At 36.8% G+C, this 25,084-nt stretch overlaps 1 protein-coding gene across 3 annotated transcripts in view; it reads right to left on the bottom strand.

Annotated features, from left to right (window-relative positions):
• LOC139777687 (acetylcholinesterase) overlaps positions 1-25,084 on the bottom strand; it is a 43,222-nt gene that overhangs the window by 5,221 nt on the left and 12,917 nt on the right. The window contains exons 1-5 of one of the 3 annotated variants that reach the window (XM_071715250.1): positions 3,389-3,880; positions 1,891-2,252; positions 1,577-1,807; positions 1,122-1,413; positions 68-703 (exon numbers count right to left, since the gene is read on the bottom strand). In XM_071715250.1, the coding sequence (XP_071571351.1) occupies positions 68-703; positions 1,122-1,413; positions 1,577-1,807; positions 1,891-2,239 (1,508 nt within the window). In that variant the 5' untranslated portion in view covers positions 2,240-2,252; positions 3,389-3,880. The other 2 variants (XM_071715251.1, XM_071715249.1) reach the window with 2 other exon arrangements.

Raw genomic sequence — 25,084 nt, 5'->3', positions numbered from 1 at the left:
TCTTTTAAAATTAATATTTTTTAAAATATTTACAAAACGAAATTGTGAAAATTGATCTTTTCTTTACCTATGCTTATAGTAGTACATGTATACTACATTTCCAGTATCGGCATAACGACCGGCGAATTCGTTGACGTTGCAGGTGAATTGGTAATCGCCGACGATCTTGTCGAGGGCGTCGCGATTTGCGTGCGGATCGTCCGGATGCAGCCAGTTGCTATACTCATATATGATAGCGTTACGGCCAATTTGATTCACGTAGGGATTCAGCTCGGAGACGGCACTGATGAACTGATCGCGTGTCACCTTTACATCCTCGGCGCCGTCGATGCGGAACAGCTCTGTCAGGTAATAAATGATGAAGTAGAAGCCCTCTTCGGTGTTGGAGCCCATCAGGATGTTGGTCTTCTTGAAGGACGATGTGACAAGAGAGCGTTGGGGCGTTTCATCAAGGAACGCACCGTCGATCACCGGTACGAACGGGAACTCGCAGATCCCGAGAGTGCCCCATTCGTTCTTCACCAGGTCCTCCGCGTCCTTCGTCAATAAGCAGTCGATCACCTCGCGCAGATTGTGGCGATTGTGCGGACAGCCGACCGCCTCGGCCAACCGGATGCCGCGCACAATCGATTCTTCGCGCGAGATTATCGCCCACGGCGCAGTCGGCGAGCCCGACTGCATGATGGCTTGGTTGAAGAGGTGCCTGGAATCGCAGGTTTCTTTCTTTAGTGAAGGAAAGAGGCGACATTCATTTAATTTAAATGTAGAATTTTAACATTTTAAGGGGATTCTGGAGTGACGGCCGAACTCCGACGGGAAAGCGCCCTTATCTAAGCGGAATTAAAAATATCGATTATTTTGATCATTCTGTCCTTATCCAACGAGATCCTACGAGATATCTGTCCTTGTCAGATGACAACGCCATGTACACTGCGTGTGTGTACGCATGCATAAAATCTGCGATTAGTGAAAATCTTTCTTATTAGGCTTTTAATCTTAGTTTCAATGATTGAATGTTGTTCTTTGATCTAGTCCGATTAGTGGGGGGGGGGGGGTACTTTCGATTTGTACACGTAAGTTATATAATTCGTATATTAAGGTGATGCTGGAGTAAAACATACCTGGACAGCGGAGAGAGGAGATGCATGGACACGGAAACCGCGCCAGCGCTCTCGCCGAAGAGCGTCACGTTCTCGGGATTGCCGCCGAACGCGGCGATGTTGTCGCGCACCCATTGCAGGGCCATCATTTGGTCAAAGAGACCAGCATTACCGGGTACGTCAGACGTGCCGAAGTACAGGAAGCCAAGACTGGCCACGCGATATTGCATTGACACCAAGATCACGTTCTCCTCCGATACTAGAGTTTTGTGGTCGTACACGTCGAGGGTAGCCGAGCCGGAGTAGAAACCGCCTGAAAAAGAGTGACAGCTAGAGATGTGTTTCTCAAACAAAGGAAATTTCGAGAATTCTTTGGAGCTATCTCTATCCGTGTAAGAAACGGAGATTTTGTCAGCGAAATCGCGCTCTGCGGCGCGGGAGAATCGAGATGATGGATTCTCATCATGGGAACTCACCACCGAATATCCATGCCATCACAGCGGCACTTTTAGGCCTGGGATACGGCACCACCACGTTCACGTAGAGGCAGTCCTCGTTCAGCGGCGTGTTCGGGTTCCACATGGTGGCACCGGGGAAGTCGCCGAATACCGTGTCGAAGATTTGCACGCAACTGTTCGGCAGAGTGGTCGCGTTCAGCACGCCCGACCAGTGCTCGACCGGCCGCGGGTGGCGAAATCTCAGCGGACCTGTAACGTGAAATTTGCGAGTAAAGCTATTGTAATTCAGAAAAGTACCATTCTCGTTGATTAGGAAACATTGCGAGACTTACCGATGGGTTTCTGGGCGTAGGGAATGCCAAACCAGGTGTCGACGCGCTTGCCGGTTGTTGCGACCATGGACTTGCCGCGGATCATGCCATTTCTGGTGTGCACTACTAGCGGGTCGTCAGGGTGGCCGGTAACGGCAGCCGGTCGTGGGAGCTCCTCACTCGACCTGGAACTCCTGGCGTCCGACGACGTCTCCTGTGCGGCGTGCAGCTCATGTTCGTGATGCCTCCGGTGGGACGGCGATCCGCGGCAAGGATCCGGCTGCAAGACGAGAAGCAGGAACAGGCTCAACACCAACAGGGCCTCCAGTCTGCCGGGGCCGGCCCGCCAGGAACTTGAATTTTTCGACATCGTGCCTCCTCAGCTGCAAAAAAATAAAGAATTACATCGTACTTCCTACGATAAATTCAAACCCCTGAATAGGATTTGTTTACGAACGAATTCTCTAGTCGCGTGAATAAAATATAATAAAAATGGACGACGTATGAAATTATAAATAGAACTTTATCTTGAAATCTGACTGAATTATAGATTGTTTAAAATGGGCTTTGCGTATATACAGCATGAATGAACATGGGCAAATAACTTGATATAAAATATTAAAAAGCGATTATTTGAGAAAACCGTTCCACGTGTAGCTTTCAATTACTCTTCTGTCCGTGTATTACGATGTACAATGTCAAAAATGTCGCGACGGAGAATTGGATAGGGTTAATCCCCATCGGAAACTGCTCGTTTCTTATCTAGCAAATCATAAATTCGGCTTCTAAGCGCAGGAACGTTTCATTCCTCACGTGGGCCGTCGCAAATATCAAATACGAACACTTATACATGCACGCAGGTCGTGTTCAATACGCGCGTCGATTCAGTCCCCCCCTCTCTCTCTCTTTATCTCTCTTTCCCCGTCTTATACACGTTTAGGGCGGAGGGGGATGGATTAGTAGGATGATAGTATTCTCTAGTCACCACACGAAGGTCCACGTTGATTAGCAACTTCCTTCTACGTGTTCCGTGCGTGGCCGTACGTACGCTCGGTCACACGGGAGCGGCGCGGCGGTCCACGGGAACGTCGTCGCACGCGGAAGTTTACGCACGAGGACGCGATTAACGTCGTCGTAAAATTAGAATTTATTGGTCGCACGGTGGCGAGTGGCACCACGAGCGAGCGCCGATACAAGTTTCTATGTCGGAATAGAGAGGCAAATTAGCAGCGGAAACAAGGCCGCCAAGGTTCTCAGCGAATCCCGAGTGCGGTAATTGGCTTCAATTTAAACATAAAGTTCGAACAATCGAATATTAATTGCGTTCAATCTAACGTTTAATTCAAGCGGTACGATTCGTACGCGTAATGCTCGTTGAATTGATTTGAATGAATTAAAAAAATTGGTGGTGTCCAGCTTGTTTGGGAAAACAAAAACCGATAAAAATTAAATAAAAGGAAAGTGGAGCGAAGCGAATTAACAAATCGCGAATTAGGATTTTTCTCTTTTTTAGACTCACCGGGATTTTTCAACGGTATTTGCCGCGCAACACTTTCCCCCCTCTCTCTCTCTCTCTCTCTGTCGACGTGCTCCCGTCCCGTTTATCGATACTTCTGATAGTTATTCAATTAGAATCGTGCGCTCGATCGCGAAGAAACTCGCGAAGGGATATTATCGCGACACCGCGTCGCAATAATGACGACGGTCACGACGCGGAGATCAGACCGACAACGAAAAGCACTGACAACGGATGATGACGGACTGGCGAGAGCGTTTACGGGAGTGATAGCGCGAAGCCTTCATTCGTGGAACATCGTTCGTCTCTGTAACATAGCACACGTACAGCACGATTGATTGAACGAGGATGTGTCGGAAATGAAGGGCGAAACGCTGACAAATGCGCGGGGACCACGAGCTCATTATTTGCGGATTACTACTGAAAGAGGGACGAGGAAAAGAGAAGGAAAGCGAGGGAAGGGAGAGGGGAGAGGGGAAAAGGGAGGGAGGGAGGGAGGGGAGAGAGAGAGAGAGAGAGAGAGAGAGAGAGAGAGAGAGAGAGAGAGAGAGAGAGAGAGAGAGAGAGAGAGAGAGAGAGAGAGAGAGAGAGAGAGAGAGAGAGAGATGTCTATTGTAGCTTTAGGAGTAACGAAGACAAATTAATGCATGCGATAGAAGTAAATAATTAATAATAATAGATAATAAAGTATGAATCCCTCATATTTAATCAGTGAGACCGGAGGGTGCCGCAATGTCGAACAACTGGTTACATCGGTGAAGTTTATTCTCTCACGTTCAGTCCCCGAGACACGCAGTTTTGCGGTGACGGTTTCGCCACGACAGCGAAAACTTTGTCACCGCAGAATCCCTTCTCTTCCGCGTATTAGATTTGATCCCCTTCTCACCGCTTCTCCCCCTCGTCGAGTAACGACACTCCATCCACGAGAGCGTGCGCGTCCCTTTATTTTGGCCCCGGGTGATCTATGATTTCGTTACCCGCGAATTCCGCGTACGTCTCTCTTAGGGTGAGCGAATGCCAAAATTAAACGGAGAGTACATATGCGCTTATTAGAAATTCCAGTCATCCGTGTATCTGCCTTCCCCCCCTCGACAGCGACGTAGAATTCGCATATAAAGGGATGAAAGGCATCGGGGGATGCGAAGGGGAAGGGGGAAAAAGGGAAATTCCTCCCTCGCGTCCCGTGTCCGAGGATAAAGACAAAGATACGCAGAATAATTTGCAGGACGTGGTTCGCGGCGCAGAGATATCCTGGAACGCCGACCGGCGCACAGTGGGACATTTTGACGATCTAGGCGCTCAAAAATCTGAAACAAAATATCTACTCCAGTTTGTAATTTTTTTCGTTCAAGCTGACGTGGAATGATACTAGAAAACGTTTTTGAATGAGAAAGTAGTGTGTTTATTAGTTATTTATGGATAAAAAAGCGATTTTATGAACAAAGGTAATTTTCTAAAAAAAAAAAAATTTGAAATAAATTTAAACCTAAACATAAACTAAATGTAAACATAAACATAAACTTTGACATAATATTTTCATATTACTCTAAATCTGAATCACAGCTTTCATTAGAATTCGCCTCACTCTCGACGTTTTCCTGAGAGAGAGAGGGTGATCGTAATAACGGCAATATTTCGGATGAGCTAACCATGGAGCTGTACTGCTGCTGTACGGACAGCTCTGCCGCGGAGTACGACTTAACGATATATTAGTACCGTGATCGGTGTTTCGATGTCTCCAACTATTTCGTCGTATCTACGTTATAATTAGGGCCCGGATGTTTAAGCGATTTCTCGGGTCGCGCGCGGAGCACCGCTACATGCGAGTTGTGTGCGTGCGCGTACATGTTTACGTTCAGCAGTCGCGCGCCAGAGAAGAATTGACGATCGTTACACATACAACTCGCACGCAGCGGTGCTCCGCGCGCGACCCGACAAATCGCCCGAACATCCGGGCCCTACAATTATAACGTAGATACGACGAAATAGTTGGAGACATCGAAACACCGATCACGGTACTAATATCGTTAAGTCGCACTCCGCGGCAGAGCTGTCCGTACAGCAGCAGTACAGACTAGTTCAGCCATAACGTAAAATTTAATGTTTTGAAAACTTAAATACTTCTACATACTTTCGATATATGAAAAATCAATCCGTTATTTTATGGTATAACAAAGTAAAAGTCTACACGGTGCGCCTCGGCGCGCGCGTGCCAGATCGTATTATAGGCACATACATTTACAAAAACACGCACTATTTGAAAGATCGCAAAAAATCGCAAAATGTCTTTAATGTTTTGAAGACCTAAATACTTCTACTTTCTATCTATGAAAAGATCAATCCGCTATTTTGTGCTATAACAATATAAAAGTTTACATTTTGGCAAGATATATATCAAATTTTCATTTTCTGAACTGTATCTTGATCTATAAAAAACGAACCATCAGGATTACTAAAACAAAAGTGTATATATGTGTTTAGTTACCTTTAATCATGGAGTATACATAGTGTCAGGTGTAATAATTATGGTTACAGCTGTTTGGTTAAAATCGGCGAATAAAAGCAACTGATACTTATGACACGCCGAGCATCCGGTTCACTCGCTCGATAGTGAACAGTTTGAACCTCTCTCATATCCGCTGTAGGCGTCATAAAGCGTAAAGAAATTTGTTTTTGCAAATGTTGAACCTTAATAATTATAGCGCTAAATGTTTTTAAAAAAGTTTATTTTTGGACTTTTGAGCGCCTAGATCGTCAAAATGTCCCACTGTGCGGCGCGGCGCGCGGCGTGGCGGTGCGGTAATTAACGCCCGGTAATTAAAGAATTTTAGCGCTCTCGAAGATTGTTCTTACCGCTTGCTCTTCGAAATAGCGAACTTCATTTCTATTCTCATACAAATTACTTTCTCGTTGAAGTGACTTCCCTTAAATTGGACGTCTCTTTAAGAATTCCGAGAGCGACGGCTTGTGGTTCGAAACGTCTGCGAATTTTCGTTATTACACAGATACACGTATCGCGCGCATACATCTATGCACACACACGCATATACACGCGCGGGCACAGACACACGGACGATCGTTGACCGAGAAACGAAAGGTCAGGGCGTCACTGGCTCGGCTTGGCTGGCTGCACTGCGGCCCGCTGAGTTTCGCGGCGCGGACATTTAGGAAATTACCGTGAGGGCGGGGGGTGAGAGACGAGACCGGCCGGCTGCTCGACGAAATATGCATTCGGCGCAACCCGGCACCCCCCCCCCCGGGCGTGCCGAAAAAAAAGAAAAAAATCACCGGATGTCCTACTCGGCGGAAAGAGATTTCGCCGGCCGACACGCGGAATCGATTTTTCCTCCCGGACGAAAAATATCGAGGCTCTCGCGATTTTGCGAGAGATCGAAAACGAGGGGTAGTTCTGAAAGACGATTCTCTTCTTCAAAGATACTTTTACCTAATATTATATTATATTTTTATTTAATATTATTTTTATAGGGTATCATGTTAATTATTTGATATCTAGACTAGATTATTTGATATCTAGATTTGTTGTTGCCGCGCGCATGAGACCTGTGTGAGTATGTGATTTACTACCTACAATGCTAGACGCTAGATACCTAAATATTTATATTAATATTTTTATGTTGAAGAAAGCTACATCTAAAATAGTTTACAATTGTTTTTCAGCAACAGCATTTTGCTATTTGATCATTATAAAGTAACTTTAAAAGATACAATCTTTATCAAGAAGTACATATCTGTTACCCGTTTTGTGTTTCTATTACGTTTTCATTAATTTAACCCTAATCTCTCTAACTATGCCCTTTCGTATCCCACGCGTTTCTAACGGTCGTTCGTTCCGGAAAACCAATGGCCGTGGGATAATCCTTCCACCCCTAAAAAAAGTTGTTATAGTAGGGAACATCAGGTAGAAATTTCAAAGCCCTAGCTTATTTATTCTCGAAACGGCAAACAGCCAAAATCGCGTTGGGATACGAAAGTGCATGGAGGATTACGTCAGTGTTGTGTGTAGGTAAGTGAGAATTTTTGTTTCGATAAAAATGTATTTTTGTGTACAATTTAAGCGTATTTAAAATATTTTTGTCGTTAAAAAAAAATTAGACATTCCACAGAGGACTATTATGGCTCAGAGGCAGACGGAAGAGGTGGGGAGAAGCTACGATTAAAAAAAAAATAATTTTTTTACATAAAAAATATCTTTCACACTTTAAATTTGTCTTTTCTTATTCAGAAATTCTTTTTCTAACATTCTTAAAGTCCTTCTGTACCATTTAAAAATTACCAAATTTGACGCGACGAAATTAAGTATTCCTACTTAATTAATCATTATCTCATTTTTTTTCTCATTCGCACTACTTTTAGCTTTAATTTGCGCGCTGAAACATTAAATTTCGTCAATGTGTTCGTGAGTTATGATTTTTTAAATAAAATAAGTCGTAACATGTGTTTTCCAACATATAATTGTTGTAAAAAATATTTAAATAAATAATTTCCAAATTTTCTTTACATTGGTTTTTAGTCGAAGGTATAAAGATATTATAATAATTTTTGTGGAATTTTTCAAAGCTATTAACATACTGAAAAACGCGTGGGACACGAAAGTGCATGGTTGGAGAAATTAAGTTAAGCGGAAGAAATGTGTGGAGGGATTAGGGTTAACATAGACTTTTGTCGCATAGCCAACTTACCCTACTATCGGGGCAAGTTGGATACAATGCAGCATGTTCGTATTTCACTTATTACAAAGAAACTATACAGTATACAGGAGCGCAACGCGAAACAGCGCGGATCGACTTACCGCCGGCGGTGTACCTATCGTTCTTTTACCGCAGTAAATACTTTAATACGTTACGTTCGATCGTGTCCTGCTATTATTTATACTAACACATACACGTATATATTCGCCCGTGTATGTGTTAGTATAAATAAAGGATATAATAAGTTTAGATAAAAATAGAGGATACCTCGTGGTATCCGTTATTTTTGTCTAAACTTATAATCAGCTCGGGCATCGCCGGGATAATTTACCTTCGTCGAGAGTCACGGATTCGCGGCGTTATTCGCGCCTCGTGTCCGTTATAGCCGGATCCAGGTCGAGCAAACGAGCGCGAGCAAACACGAATGAATGACTGGCGACGTCGCTCGTTCGTCATTGAAGGTATACTGTCTATTCGTGCTCGTTCGCACTCGTTCGTTCGGTCTGGATACTTCAATAACGCAAATCCGCAAAAGCGCCGAAAAAATGCCTTAAAATCGATTTAACTACGAGAAACAAAAAGTCTGAAGAAATGTCAAATTTTATCTGAAGTCATACCAATCGGTCGCATCCCGTAACTCATCTCCGTTACGCCAGTCGTGACGTTCTCGCTGAGGGCGATCAGGTTCGGTCGAATCGATTCAATCCGATCGCGCAACGTCAACAGTTTTCCCGTGCGGGAAAACGTCGATCCGGAATCGCTCGGTTGTGCCGGGAAGTTCGGCGCGAAAATCGACCTAACTATGAAAAGCGGAAAGTTAGAAAACCCAATTGGACCCGCGGGCGGGGTAGGGAGGACGAAGAAGCGACGGAGTGCGAAAGAGAAAAATTACGTGGAGAGTAAACGCTGGACGCGCAAACACGCCAGGCTCCCCGTTCGCACGTCCAATCAGAATCGGACTGAAAATAGGGATGACCGAGCCCCGACAGTACGCTCGACTCCACAATTATGCATTTCACCGATTCAACCCCGACTGACTACCAATTGTTTTTCAATACACACATGACGAGACGGGACGGGAAAGGACGAACGAAAGCAAAAGGACGGATGAAAGGAAGGAAGGAAGACACCAAAGTTTCGGCGGCGGCCGACGAACGATTTTTTTTCTTGCCGGGTTGTGCGCTGCATTGCGGCTACGACGCGGCACGATGCGACGCAACGACCGTGTCGTCGTTGCCGTGCGTTCGCCTTCGAAATGCGGCACCACAAAGGCCGGTATTTATTATAGTCGGTTCTTATTTCAAGACTGCCTGAGGCGGAGCCCCTCCCCCCCCAAAAGAAAATATAGGTATATAGATTATATATTATTCGGACTCCCTCGATTGATTACCATCCGGTCCGAGCCAACCAAACTTTTATTCACTTCACCATCTTCATTCTGGCTCGCATCTGTCTCCATTGTACTCCGATTTTTTAATCGTCGAATCAGTTTCCCTCCCGAGCAAGACGTGCTCCACAGCTGCCGTCCGTTAGAAAGAAGAACTCGAAGTCTCATTCGGGGGGTTAATCCGGCTCGATTTGACCGAGGGAAGAAAGCGGGAGTCTCTCGGGGGATGGGAAACGGGGGGGGGGAGGGTGGAAACGTCGAAACGAGACCGAGAGCGAAAGAAAATAGGACTCGGTGTCTGGTACATTCCGGTACCGTCTCACCGTTTTATCGCGCATGCCACGAACGGCCGAATTTCCGACTATATCAACGCTTTCCGTCTCGGTCTCTTCATTTAAGTGAAAAAAGGTTTTGGTTATAATAACCAAGGCTTGGTGAAATAGTTTCAACCAAAGTTTTAGTGATTATGACAAAATATTTGGTTAATGTTAACAAATTTGTAAAAGCGAGCGTGTATCGCCGGGTATCATCGGGGGGATTATGGATGGCCCATGGACACGCTAACCCAGTGACATCTCTAGGTCAGCCCGATCGCTCGTCGCTCGATCCGCCACTGATTCGCCGCCGCGCGCATATTTTCAGACCACACTAGGAAAAATGTTTTGTTGTACAAACCAAAATTTTGTTGTAACAACAAAATAATTTGGTTAAAATATGCCCAACAAAACTGTTTAGTTGCTGTAAACAAATATCTTTGTTACTTATGTTTGGTTGTTACAACGTAATACTTTTGTTATAACAACCAAAAATCTTTAACTATATGAATTTTGTTACGGAGAACAAAAACATTTGGTAATGTAAACTGCTTTATTGCAACCAAAATTTTTAATTACTGGAACCAAATATTTTGTTTGAAGATATTAATTTTCTTATGATTTATATGTGTAATATATATAAACATTATATATTTAAATTATGTGTATATACTACATACATATATATATATATATATATATATATATATATATGTTACAATAAACTTTAGCTTAAATTTGTAGGTAAGAGTACAAATACAGCATATTAAATAAAATATATTTATTACGTGTGTGTGTGTACATACATATGTGTGTCTTTTACATTAATGCATACATACATATATTAGTAAATGAAATTAAAACAGTTTATTGATGTACTTTTGTAATTAGATAATAATACCATTTTTATTATATAAACTAAGTAAACTTTAATTAATGAAATGGTTTAAATTAAACATAACATTTCAGTTTTAATAATTAATCGTATACTACGTACAAATTACCATCTCCAATTTTTTTAACTGAGGGAAAAGAACTAAATGTACATATATCTTGCGATTTTAAAAGCAAAAAGTGTTCAGTTGGAATCACTTCATAAGCATAAAAATGAGAAGAGAATCCAAGAGTTTCTAATTTGTTAATTATAAAATAAAACTCATCATTTTCATTAACAGTAATAACTGTAATAATCCCGAACGATAGTAAAATATCTTGGACTCCTAAACTTAAAGTCATATTAGGTTTGTACGTATAATTATTTATTTTAAGCCATTTCACTAATAATAACGATGAATTTGGTAAACAGCTTTGAAAACTAAAAAACAATGGGTGATTTTTAATTGTATTTATAGAGTCACATGTAAAAGCACTTTTTCCTTAAACGAAAATTCTTTCAAAATTCTATCACTTAACATAAATTGATTCTTTTGCATCAATGTCAAAGGTAAATTTACACTTGACGTTATACGCGCATATGCTTTGAACTTTTGGGGATTAGCTTCAAAACGCGTACACCAGACGTTAATTAATGGTCCAAATTTTTCTACAGCTCGATGATAATGAAGCACATTATGATACTTTGCTTTCAAAGTTTTTCCAAATAAATTGATATAAATTTCTAAGTGTTCTGTAATCAAATTGTTTAAATATTCAATGTCTGCAGTTGTTATTGATCGTGCCATGAGTATATCGATAATAGCTCTTAAAGATACATATAAATCCCAGTATTTATCATCCTTCGATATCAAATCACCAATTAGCAATCCAAAGTACTTTACAAAATAAATTGTCTCGGACGCAGAGAAGCCCAAACGATAATTTTTTAACTTTTCTTTTTTTAAAGAAGGAGGACGGTTTATTCCATCTTCGAGGCCAAAATCAAATATATTTCATCGATTATTTAGTTCGTCAAGCGTAAAAAGTTTAGCTTCATATATGTAATGTAAAAGTAATTGGGACAAATCATATTGACATACACCCTCAAAGATATCAGGCATAATATCGAATGCAAGATTATCGAACAAATTAAAGTTTTGTAAACAATTAAAAATACATTCTTCATTTATGCCTGTCTTTGATACGTCTAATCTTACGTCTATTTCGTAATTTGTTCTTGTTCGTAAAAGAGCATCGATTTCAATAGTCGTTTCTCGTAATAAATGACGTGACATTTTACAGACATGACATGGAAAATTAGCAACAAAACTTTCTACAAAATCGCAAATCTCATGTATTCCGAGATTATCACCTGTAATTAACATAAGACAAACGTAGATATTCTTGTTATCACGAGTTTTGAATACAGAATTTTTTTCTAAATACTTCAATTCTTTTATAAGCGGTAAAAAAGCACTTTTGTTTCCAAATTCTATTCTATCTTTTTCGTTAAATAATAAAGTGAGAAAAATATTGTCCAGTTTTGAAGAAAATTGTGGTGGAATACAAGGCAAAGAAAAGTAAGTTGCGTCCATTTTTTGATTGCCTGCATGTCCACCTAAAGGATTCTGTGTTTCAAAAGCGTCATTAAATAGAACAAGAGGTAGTACTATAGAATTAGCTGGAAATTGTCTCAACAAGCATTTGTATAATTTACCTTGGATAACATTATGAATTACATTATTTTGTTTAGACAAAATGTGCATATAATTTAATATTGTTGTTAAAAATCCTGGAATATTAAACAATCCATTTAATAGTTTTTTAATTGAAACAAATTGACCAGTCGTATTCACAGGTGTAAGTGAAAATTGTTCTTTATGTCGTTTACGAATATTTCTTGTACCGATTACATAATGTTCGGCTTCTATGAAAGTACCTTTATTTTTGAAAAACTGAAGTCTTTTATATTCTGATTCTAAACAATAAAAAGGGTTTTCATATGCATGAAATATTTCTTCTATATTTACAATTATTTCGCGATTATCGATATTTGATTGTTTTAGTACTTTTTTTACATTTTTCTTTAGACTTAATATTATATCATTTTCTATAAATCCTCTTGTTATATCTATTATTTTTTGAATATTACGACTATGTATATTTTTGTCATTATAAAAAGTTGAAATGAAAGAAGACACTGATTCTTTCAACTGATCTTTTATATCACTAATTACGATGCTCCTATTATCATTGTAGTGTTTTACATCATGGTAATTATTATTATCGTTGCTTACATCTTGAGTGCATACGTTTTTAATATTTAAATCTGTATTTTCAAAATTAAATTTATTTTAAGAAGATGTACTGATATTCTGACCAATAGAAGAATGCTTATTTAATAAATGTTCTTTAAACTTACTTAATTTATAAAATTCTCGATAACAGCTATTTTGTTTACAAACAAATCGGTTGGAAGAATATTTATGTATATATGATAAATGGTTAATAAGAAGGTCAATTTTAGCATAAGAAAACGTACACAAAGGGCAATGAAACATCGTCAAATGAAAGAAGTGCTTTTCATTAAGTGTTAATGGAAATCGTTGAACTATTTACGCATTATCAATTTTTTCGTGAAACTCTAGGACTGATTTAATCACTTTGTCATTTTTAGTTGGCTGCTTATAAATGTATAGTTGAAAAAACAGCCATACCTATTCACATTCGGTAGGATATTGTGCATCTAATACCATAAATATTTTAAAGCAAGTGTCTATAGCTTTCAAAATGTTGTCCAATTTGTACAAGACATCGTCAACGACGACATAATAACTTTCTATTTGTCTTAAACTTAGACCAACGACGATAATAAATGGTTGCACAGTTTGTTTCAATTCTAGTGCCTTATTTCTTTTCTGTTGAATTTCTATTTCAATATCTCCTGGCGTCTGAAAAATAAGAAACTTTATGTTTTTAATATGAAATGTATACACGTGTGTGCGGTGTCTGCGCGTGCTACATTATTTATTTTGTGTATAAATTATTGTAGTGTATTATTGAAAAGTAGTATACCTTAATATGTAAATATATAATCTAAAAGGCTCACAAAATTAAAAATTAAAATTAAGGAATAAAGAGCATCGAGCCGTGACAAGATTTAAGTGTCAATATATTAAAAGTATAATACAAATTACAGGACGTTTCGGTTCCATAAAACATTGAACCATCTTCAGTGTCTATTTTAACGCAACTGGTTGACAGAACTTGCTACATTAACGCTATCGTAATTAATTAAAGTAAATAAAGCACGCAGACGACAACGTTGGTATCGTACGCATAATATTTGATGGTCTGTGGAGAGCGCGCTTGCAAGGTCGACATTGTCAATATCGTAGCTGGTGTGTTAATTTTGCAAGAGAGTAACAAACTATCTTCAACGTTGTCGTCTGCGTGCTTTATTTACTTTAATTAATTACGATAGCGTTTATGTAGCAAGTTTTGTCAACCAGTTGCGTTAAAATAGACACTGAAGATGGTTCAATGTTTTATGGAACCGAAACGTCCTGTAATTTGTATTATACTTTTAATATATTGACACTTAAATCTTGTCACGGCTCGATGCTCTTTATTCCTTAATTTTAATATGTAAAATAAATCCTGAAATTGATTCAGCTATACTAGGCTTTCATAACTTTTTTTTAATCAATTTTGACTCTGGCTTGAGGAGGACATACCACAGGTAATAATGACAAGAGTATAACTCTTCTTTTTTTTTTACGGTGGCACTTGTTGCAAATATATTTATAAAGCATTATTCTAAGACTTAATCGTGAAAAATCGTTAATTAAGAAACAAATTATAGTATAAAATAAGCAACGATGATTTTATTATTATTGAAATATTGAAAAGATGAGATTTTTGAAAGTGGACATTAAAATGTTTAGGTATGTTTTTATGAACTTCAAAATTCTTTTCTTAATTATGAAAAAAATTGTTTAAGAGACAAATGTAAAAAGGAACAAATAATAAATTTTAGATAACAGTTATATAAAGAACATTAATTAAACATAATTAAAAACGTCCACTACTAATAAGTCGTAAAATATAAATAAAATATAATAAATAAGTTGTAAAATAAAATATTACGTAAACGCACTTACAAATGTACTTATTTTGTACTTATGTACAAGTACTTACAAATGTACTTATTTTTATATAAAGATAGTTACCAAAGTATATCCTAGTGGTTGCTTTAAAACAGGCCATTCCTCAAATAACGTATGTAAGTTACCATGTAGCTTTGCAATACGTTCTTGTCTAAGCACTCGCGAATGTTCCCAATGATTTTGTACCAAAAACCATGGTGCTGTATTATATTTTAGCCAATTAAAATGGGTTACACACTTGTCCTTCTCTGTAAAATTTTATACAAACTTGTTAGTAGTATTTATATCTATTATAAACTCTGTAAAAAAACTAGAAATTGTTATATACATGTACATATATATATATGTAGGTCCGGAAGTATGTTCCGGGACTTTTATTGTTTATATCGGTATATTCCGGGACATTTGGCAGTTTCCAGGACTGTCCTGGAAAAAATTCATGTCCTACGGCAATTTTCGGGACAGTTTTTTGAATCTGATTACATATATATGCGTATATTCCAGGACTGTACATTTCAAAAAACGTAAACAGTCCCGGAACATACCTCTGGACCTACATATATATATATATATATATATATATATATATATATATATATAAAAGTCAGTTATCAGTAGAATTTATTATTTAAAATAACTTGATAAATATTAATTTTATAGGAGAAAAATGAAGTGATACCTATTTACACCTTCTACAAAATAATATAATTTGTATATAAAAAAGTGTGTGTGTTGAGGGCATGTGTATGTATGTGTGTGATATGAATGAATATATGTATGTACCATGAGAAATAGACTCTGCATCTTTTTCTATTTCTTCATCTTCATCGTCCTAAGATTTCTTTCTTTTCCTGTTTATTATTCCACATTTTCGACATTCTCTCAGTTTATTTCTATAACAATCCACTAATTTTCCTTTAGAAATTTTTTGTTGAGGCCCTTCAGTTTTAGGTGGAACGTAATAGATACTGATATTTTCAGTAGGAAATATTTTAACAATTTGAGTTGCAATAAACTCAAAATGTTCGTTTTTTAGAAATATCCTAGTTAATTTATAAATTTTTAAATTTTTCTTTATCTAATTAACTAAATTACAATATTTGTAAAATATTGTCTTACCCTTGTTTCTTACTATAGAATAAAGACATTAAATTTGTTATAATCACGTCAACAAGTTTGGAACGTAACGGTCTGTTAAGTTTTACTTCTTTTTTGTAATTAGCAATAATAATTCTTCCATCTATAGATTGTTCCAAAGTTTTTTCATAATCCTAAAAAGGTGTATAAATAATGTATTGATTTATAAGAATAAGAAGAACTGTATAAAAAAATGTTATGTTTTTTTATATAATAAAAAGTAAGTATTCATGAAAAATTACATATACTTTCAAATTATGCTACTTTTTATTGAAGTTTAAAAAATAAGCCAAAATTTAAAAAAAATCTTACTAAGGAATACACATTTTTGATATCTTTTGATTCAGGATCATCTGATTCATGAAACACGGAATCTTCTATTACTTTTGCTTCTTCACTTTGTTCTAATATTTCTGGAGATTCGACTACTTTTTCTTGTATGTGTTCTATTTCTTTGGATATGTCTGATGTAGATACACCTTCAGTTCGGGTTAATTTAGTTTCAATAGCTTGTGTATTCGGAACATTTTCACATCTAGAGATGTTCTACATAATATTTTTAATTTAATTTATTTCAGTTTAAATAAATAAAGAGATATGTATATAATGTTATGTAATTAATAACACAGAAACAATTTATTATCTGAATTTTATTCCTTCTAACCTTTGCTGACTGTTGTTTTAAAAACTGTTTCCTTTTCTTTATAAAAATACATCTTGCACCAATGGTAGGTAGGGGAGAATGGGGGAATTACAGTCATCAGGCAATGCCGGTCATCTGTATTTTACATAAACCAACAGTTATATCAAACTTTTTTTGTCTCTATCCGTTTACATACGTGATTATCGAGTAATTTATTATGCCGTGCCTATTAAACCAACATAAATTAATAAAAATCTGGTGATTCTTATTTTATGCCCTTTTTCTTATAAGAATCGATGTACTTTTAATAAGGGTTTTGCGAAATTTTTAGTAGTTAAAATTACATCTAACCGTTATTTGTGACTTTTTTGGTTCTTTAGCTTCCATTTCGCCTATATTAAAACGATGACATCGTATAAATATATTATTATTTAATATAACAAATTCACTCGGTTTTTGGGGTAACGGTAGTCGCTTGCACGGGGAAATTGCAGTCGTGGCGCACCTGTTAACCATCGGGCACATGCCTGCAAACGTCGAGTGACAGCGTAAACATCACGGTATGTATACCTATATTCAGTGATCGGCAAGTGGGCACTGCTCTCGGGCGCCCAGCTGCCCGCGGGCAATAGCTCAGCGCGCTGGGCGTTAGGGAGTGGGCGGGGGGAGCGTCGCGCTGTTCAGAACAGCATCAAAGAATATTTTGAATATAATATTTTTGCATATAATATAATATCAAAGAATATAATATCTTTGTGTAATTAAATTAAAACTCTGAATGTAGTAAAATACACATATTTTATATCATGATAATATATATTATAAACAAAAATTACTTTATTATCGATGACAGCTAATTTTAAATCGTGCACAAGTTTAACTCGCTCCGATCCTTCTATCTTGTCATAAGTAGTTCCATGTTTTGTGTTATAATGTCTTTCGACATTATATATTTTTGGAATTATACACATTTTACAGATCAAACATTGTGCTTGTTTATTAAGTTTGATTGTGAACCACTTCTCTTCCCATAAACTCTCATAACCTATACTTAAGGATCTTTTTGCACTTTGATTAGCCATTTAACAAATTAAATTAAATTACGAAATCGCAAACACAAACGTGACTGACAGTTCTAGACTAGACGGTTAGAGAAAATTTACTATCGCTACTGTCGCTTGGCTACAGTTTTTCTTTTATTCATTTATTCATTTATTTTATTCATTTATATCCGAAAGTACATCCAGAACAAAATGCGCTTCTGAGTTGTGCATGAAGTTGTCTGTAGACATGCAGTATGCACAACAGCCCGCGGACGCCCGTGCCCAATTTCAGCGTTTTGCCGATCACTGCCTATATTTATACCACAAATTTGGTAGAATTTATCCAAACTCAGTGAGAAATGAATAATATACATGATTTACATAGAAAATATGTTCAATTTGATGGACATTTCAGTTTTGAAATAACGCCGGAATTTTAGGTTAAAATTTCAATTTTTCTGTTAATCATTAATTGTAATTATATTTTCAATTTAAGATGCCTCGTTGTAGACCAAGAAAAACCGAAAGAGGAAAATGGTCCTCAGACGAGCTCAGAGCAGCTATCGGGGCAGTAAAAGCTGGAATTCCCATTCGTCAGGCTGCGACTGCATCGAATATTCCCTTCAGCACTATCCAGCACTATCCAGCAGAGACTCAAGACTGGAGACAATTCCTCAGAGCCAAGAATGGGTCGAAAGCCTGTTTTTACAGCAGCCCAAGAAGCTGCGTTGGCTGATACTTTAATAAAGTTAGCGAAAGTGTTCTACGGACAGACACCTCTTCAAGTGCGCTGCGCAGCATTTGAGTTTGCTAAACGCCACAACATGCCCAATAATTTTAATAAAGAAAAAAGGTGTGCTGGCGTAGATTGGTTCTATGGATTCCAAGCTCGTAATCCCTCAATCCGCGTGAGGAAACCAGAGGCAACAAGCCTCAGTCGTGTGACGGCATTCAATCCGGAGGCTGTAAAAATGTTCTTCGATAACCTGAGAATCGTGTTGGACAAATATAACTTCTCACAATCCCAAATTTGGAATATGGACGAAACAGGAATTACAACAGTCCAACAGCCCCAAACTGTGATCGCTGCGAAAGGTCAGAAGAGACTTGGTGCTATGACCAGTGGTGAACGAGGAAGAACTGTCACAGTCGTCTGTGCTGTCAGCGCTGCGGGGAGTTTTGTTCCTCCAATGTTCATTTTTCCTCGTCAGAGAATGGCAGCTGGCTTATCAACTGATGGCCCTATCGGAGCAATTTATCATTGCTCGAAAAACGGTTGGACGACTGCGGAACTGTTCCTTGTATGGCTGAAGCACTTTGTGGAGAATTCAAAATGTTCAAAAGAGAAGCCAGTCTTATTGGTTTTGGATAATCACGCAAGTCATATTTTTCTAGAAGCCTACGAATTCTGTCGTGACCATGGCATAGTGATGGTTTCATTGCCTCCACATACTTCACATCGACTTCAGCCATTAGATGTTACTTTTTTCGGTCCACTCAAAGCTGCGTTCCGCAAGGAAAGTGATAATATGATGAAATCTGAGCCGCTGCGTAAAATCACTGAATATGATCTGGCTTCACTTTTCAGAAAAGCCTACGTAAAAGTTGCTTCAATCGAAAAAGGGATTTCTGAATTTAGCTCGACCGGAATCTATTCACTCAATTCAAATATAATTCCGCAAGAAGATTTTGCGGCTGTCTCACTGCTACGGCCAATAAATTCGAATCCACTCAGTAACGAAAACGTCACACCAGAAGAAGATTTCGTGGCTGCTTCGCCGCTACGGCCAATAAATTCGAATTTACTCAGCAATGAAAACATCACACCGGAAATACTGCAACAAATAGAGCCATCGCAGACTGCTATTCACGACGATACCTTGATATCACCATTGATTATCGCAGATACAGCATTCAATATCGACGAGCTTCCAATGTTGCTTGTGGATTCATGTGACGAAACTTCGAGAAATTTTGGTCTTGGCGGAGAAGAAATTTTATTCGCGTATGTATCGACGAGCACAGCTGGTGAAGAGAAAATTTTATTTGATTGTGCATCGACGAGCACTATGACGGCTGTAAATACGCTGCTAAACACCGAGAGAACATCGCCGATTGTTGAACCTACTGTTTCTCCGCTGCCGAACATGAGCGACATTGCACCCTGCCTGTTGCCGAAAGAAAATGTGCCACCACAGAATTCTGTACCGAAAAGAGCTGGTCGGAAGAAACAGCAATCAATAATCATCACCAGTTCCCCCATAAGAGAAGAATTAGAAGTAAAGAAGCAGAAGAAAATAATTAAGGAAGAAAAATTGCAGGTGAATCCAAAAGGGAATCGAAAACGGAACGAAGAAAAAAGGATAATGAAGAAAAAAGAACCGATTGAAAAAAGGCAGAGAGGAAGGTCGAAAAAACCGAAAGAGAAAGAGCAGGCGAAAGAAGAAGGGAAAGAGAAGCCAAAGGGACAAACTAATGAGACTGTAAAAGATGTAAAAAAAGAAAGTTATATTATAGTGTACAAAGTTGCGCTGTTGAAAGCATTTAACTTATTTTTCGTTTTTTGTTTGAGAGATATACTGTTACCTATATAATAAAATGTTTAAGTAAGACAGTATTAAAAAAAGTCCTATTATTTATAGTAGTTACAGGTAAGCGCATAGTTAAATAAAGAAACTTATTTCTATCTATTTTTTTTATGTCTAACAATCTTTTTTTTTTTTTAACGATACAAGATTTTTTGGCCTCCTATCAAAATATAGCCCGCCGAACCCTGGCTGCTAGCGACCGGCTGGCATTACCCCAAAGGTGACCGTAGTTACCCCCGAAAGCTGACCGCGGTTATCCAAGAGGCGACCATAATTACCCAACACGTCGGACAATTGCGGTCAATTCAGAGATTTTTATAATCAATGCAGGCTTAATTATTTATTAGCTTTCTTGACTTTTATGCTTCTACTTTCGAAGAATGATTGATGAAGTATCCGTCAACTATTCCATTTTGGTTCTAAAGACATTTCTTTTTCAGAGAATAAGAAATAATTCTTACTGACTGCAATTCCCCATTCTACCCTATCAATTCAGTTAATGTTTGTCCCGAAATACTTAACAATAATGAAGGGCTTATTTCTTGCTCTATAAGATTAGAATCAACGTTTTATACTACATATTACTCTTACAACATTGATGACATGTAATGTTTACCAATTTTAACTTTACATTGAACATGCAATATATCTTATTGTCTGAATATGAGAAAAAAATTTTGAGGTTTATAAAAACATACCCAAAAATTTTGATGTCCACTTTTCGAGACCCCATTCTTTTAATGTTTTAATAATGAAGTCGTCGTCGCTCATTTTATACTACGTTGCATACATCAAAGTAGAACACGTAAGTAGAATAATACGGAGAAATGCACACAACGCTCAGTTCAGCTTTCAGGTTTGTATCGCAGAAGAATAACCTGAAATAGTTTCAGGATAAAATAAATTGAAATGTTCAGGAAATATCAAACAATTTCACAAAGGACACGGTACAAACTCTTTTGGGGTACCGATACCGATACCGATAGATTTTCGAAATTTCCTGGGCGTATTCCGTAACTACCTACCGACAACTATCGATGTCAGTAAGCGTCATTACGCAGGTTTTTCATATCGTATAAAAGCTGTGTCGACACCGTTAACGACACCAACAATTGTCGGTAGGCGGTTTCGGAATACGGTCCCTGAACCGAATATTTCTTCACACAGTGATATAGCCTCAAATATCAAATGCATCCATTATCTATGAAACTCATACTTATGAAGATGTCTTTACCGTACACGGCGTACACGAAGCGATCTCACTGGACATGGACACACATAATCACATGAAATTATAACGTATATTAATACGTCATATTAGAATTCTCACAACACTCACAACGGATAGACACGTATAACCAGAAGAAAAACGAAATGGCAGAAACGCGCGGGCTAATGTATATCCTTTGTTTCTCAGCAGCAAGTACGCCATCTATTCGTGAATAACGGCGCCCTTGTAATATAAAATATACCAAATCGTTTGGTTAGGAGGACAAGGTAGTTTTGTTAAAACTACTATAATATTTTGTTAGTATATAAAGTTTACATTTTAAATCAATCGAAGAAAAATGGAGCGTTGAGCCGTAACAAGGTGTTGGTGTTCGTACTGTTCGTATATTCTACATTTTAATGCATAGAAAAATAAAATTGTATTTATTAGGCATTATTTTAGTTTTTATGTAAAAGAAAATGTCATTATTATGTAGTTTCTAGTGTTTCTACGGGTAAAATAACTAAAATGCTTAATTTTTGTATGTGAAGTCTCAGAACAAAATCATTTGGTCCACAGAACAAATCAGAAAAATATATTTAGCATAAGTAACTAAATATTTTGTTATGGAAAGCAAGATATTTGGTTGTTGTTAAAAAAACGTCTTAACTGAACAGTTTTGGAGAATTGGTAAATTTTTTTTCCTAGTGTACCCTGATAGAAAAGTGTGCAGTTTGCGTGGACAGACGTCCAGTTATTATCTAATATTAATGTATTTTAATTAGTTGTAAAATACTACATAGAAACTGAACAAGAACTGAACATAATTTTATTCAATGGTTGAAGCAGTGGGGTATATGCAATGTTTAGTTACTAGACAAATCTAGCATAACTGTCCACTAACTGCTCGAAAACTGCATTAAATTTCTACCAAGGATAAATATTCTTTTAGTGAAATCGTGCTATCTCTAATAGACAAACATATAAAAAGTATTTGGTATTTCAGAATTTTACAAGAATTAGTTCTATTTATCTTCGAATTTCTGAATAATTTCCTCCGTGATATTCCATTCCTCAAGCAATTCTCGTATTGCAGACATTGTTTAATACTATATTAATAATAGCAAGGATGCATGTACTACGTAAATAATGTCGTAGCCAGGCGATGTTCCACGTGAACAGAATCGTAGCCGGGTGATGTTGCACGTGAACAAAATCGTATAATAATTACGTAAATATGTGAACATTTGTTATCTTAATCATATTTTATAATATGTTCAAAAATATATTATGATCGATTTACTTCAGGATTTAGAATACATTTTAAAAGATTCAGTCAAAGGACACGCCGTGTTATCTGCAAGGAGAATTAAACGAAAAATGTAGAAATATACTGGCTGATATTGTTGTGCATTATGAATTAAAAGACAACTTAGATGCAAGGTACGATATATTTTTTGAGATTTACATTTATTAATCACGTAAGATTGTCCTATTAAAAATGTTAATGTTATATGTCACAGAATTACTTCTGAACGCGCACAGTTCATTGCGGAGAAAATAATTGAGTTATTTCCTAAAGAAGATGAAGTAAGTTTTCCTATTCAATATATTTAATGTGTATATGTACAAAAATCATTTATATATTTGATTATATACATTTAATTCTGTTGTATATTCACAAATTATGTGTATCATAAAAAAATTTGGTATATTAATGTTTGTATGTAGAACATTTGTAGGTATGTTAAATTATTTCTATATATTTTTAGAACACTTGGATTATTAGATATATATATATATATATATATAGATTGACAAGAATTGTTTCAATACAATGTGTGATTCATGTACATGTTTCTTTTTACTTTTAGACATATGGTGATTTGAACACGAAAATTCGCGAAAGAAGAGAGAAATTATCGACTTTTAAGTTAACGTTGCAACCACAGGCTGCTATTATAGGCTCATCAGATACAGATATAAGACGTAGTTTTGTCATTGTTGATAGTCAGCATTATAAAGTCGAAACTCCTCTAAAAGCTTTTGACATACCGTTTAAATGTATTAATAGTCTACATGATGAATATCCTAAGGAATGTGAACAAATTTACTTTTTTCTATTACAAATAGGTATTTATGGTATTCAAACAAAGTACGATAAAAAATTTAGTGCAGTTAGCATTTTGATCAAGGAATATGAAAATTTTTCCTTCTAAGAGTAGCATTATTTGTTGTGTTTCTTGTTTCTTCAATATAATTACAATATATTAAATTAGAGATTTAAAAATGTTTTAATATATGGTCCTAATTATAAAATACTTTTATTATCATAAAACAGTATTATTAAGTACAACTTTAGTGATGTAAAAAAATGGTTTTAATTTAAGCTGATTTAAACGCCGATTAATCAAAATGCCGATTTGTTTCATATGTAAAGAAGAACTTCGTAATGTTCAACTTTTGCACATTCATTTCGAATATAAACACAAAGAAATCAAACATTATGACTGCGCTGAATTAAATTGTCATAGAAAATTCGATACTTTTGAATCTTTACAAAAGCATTTAAATTTGTATCACAATATGCAACAACCACAAAGATCTATAAATCAGGATAAAGGATCAAATAACGAGCATAATATTAATTATACAAGTAATCATGACCTTCATAATGATAATGATTTCTTGGAAATTTGCAATTCTGATTTGAACACATCTGATAGTGATGATGACACATTAAATCACGATAATTCTTTTAATTTTGAAGAACATTCATTTGATAAAATTGCTTCTTTCTTCGCAAAATTATTATGTAATTATGGTCTTCCGCGAAATCATGTTCAAAATCTGTACAAAGAAATTAAAACACTGTTCTTTGATGATTGTCTCGGAGAAATTGAAAAGTTCCTCAGTTCCATTCAAAATGTAGACGACAGTAAAATAATTGTGGACAAAATTCAATCATTTTGTAAAAATTACAAAAATTCTTTTGAATCGATGTCAACGGAATTTCGTAGAATTAAATATTTTAAAAATAGTGGACAATACGTGCCTCCGCAATCATATATCATTCGACATGGCACTGAACGGATTGTTAGTGAAATAGGACAATTCATTTTATTAAGACAAATGTTGGAGCACTTTTTCCAAATTCCAAATGCTTTGGAGAAGATATACTTTCAAATATAAATTTCTTAACAAATTCTTCAGATAAGATATACAGTTATGTGCAAACTGATACATGGAAACGTAAATTATCATTTTATAGAGCAGGTGATATTGTTCTACCTTTAATGCTTTATTTCGATGACTTCGAATCTAATAATCCACTTGGTCCCAAGTCCGGTAAACTTGGTGTAGTCTACGCACAGTTACTTTGCCTTCCCCCGGAATGTCAATTTACTTCTGATAATATATTTCTTACATTAATTTTTGAAAGTATTAGTAGAAAGAATTTTGGTAACAGAAAAATTTTTGCTCCCCTAATTGAAGAACTAAATTTATTGGCAAATGAAGGAATCTCAGTGATGAATAACCACGAAGAGATTAAAAAAATCTATTTTACTACAGAATTTTTTACTGGCGACAATTTAGGGATTAATTCAATCTTCGGTTTTGTT

This window comes from Temnothorax nylanderi, unplaced genomic scaffold, assembly GCF_030848795.1.
Source record: "Temnothorax nylanderi isolate EJ_2023f unplaced genomic scaffold, tnyl_v1.0 TNYL_tig0158_pilon, whole genome shotgun sequence".
NCBI classification, from domain to species: domain Eukaryota; kingdom Metazoa; phylum Arthropoda; class Insecta; order Hymenoptera; family Formicidae; genus Temnothorax; species Temnothorax nylanderi.
Note: the sequence above shows the minus strand (reverse complement) of the source record. Positions and strands in the feature narration are given on the sequence as shown.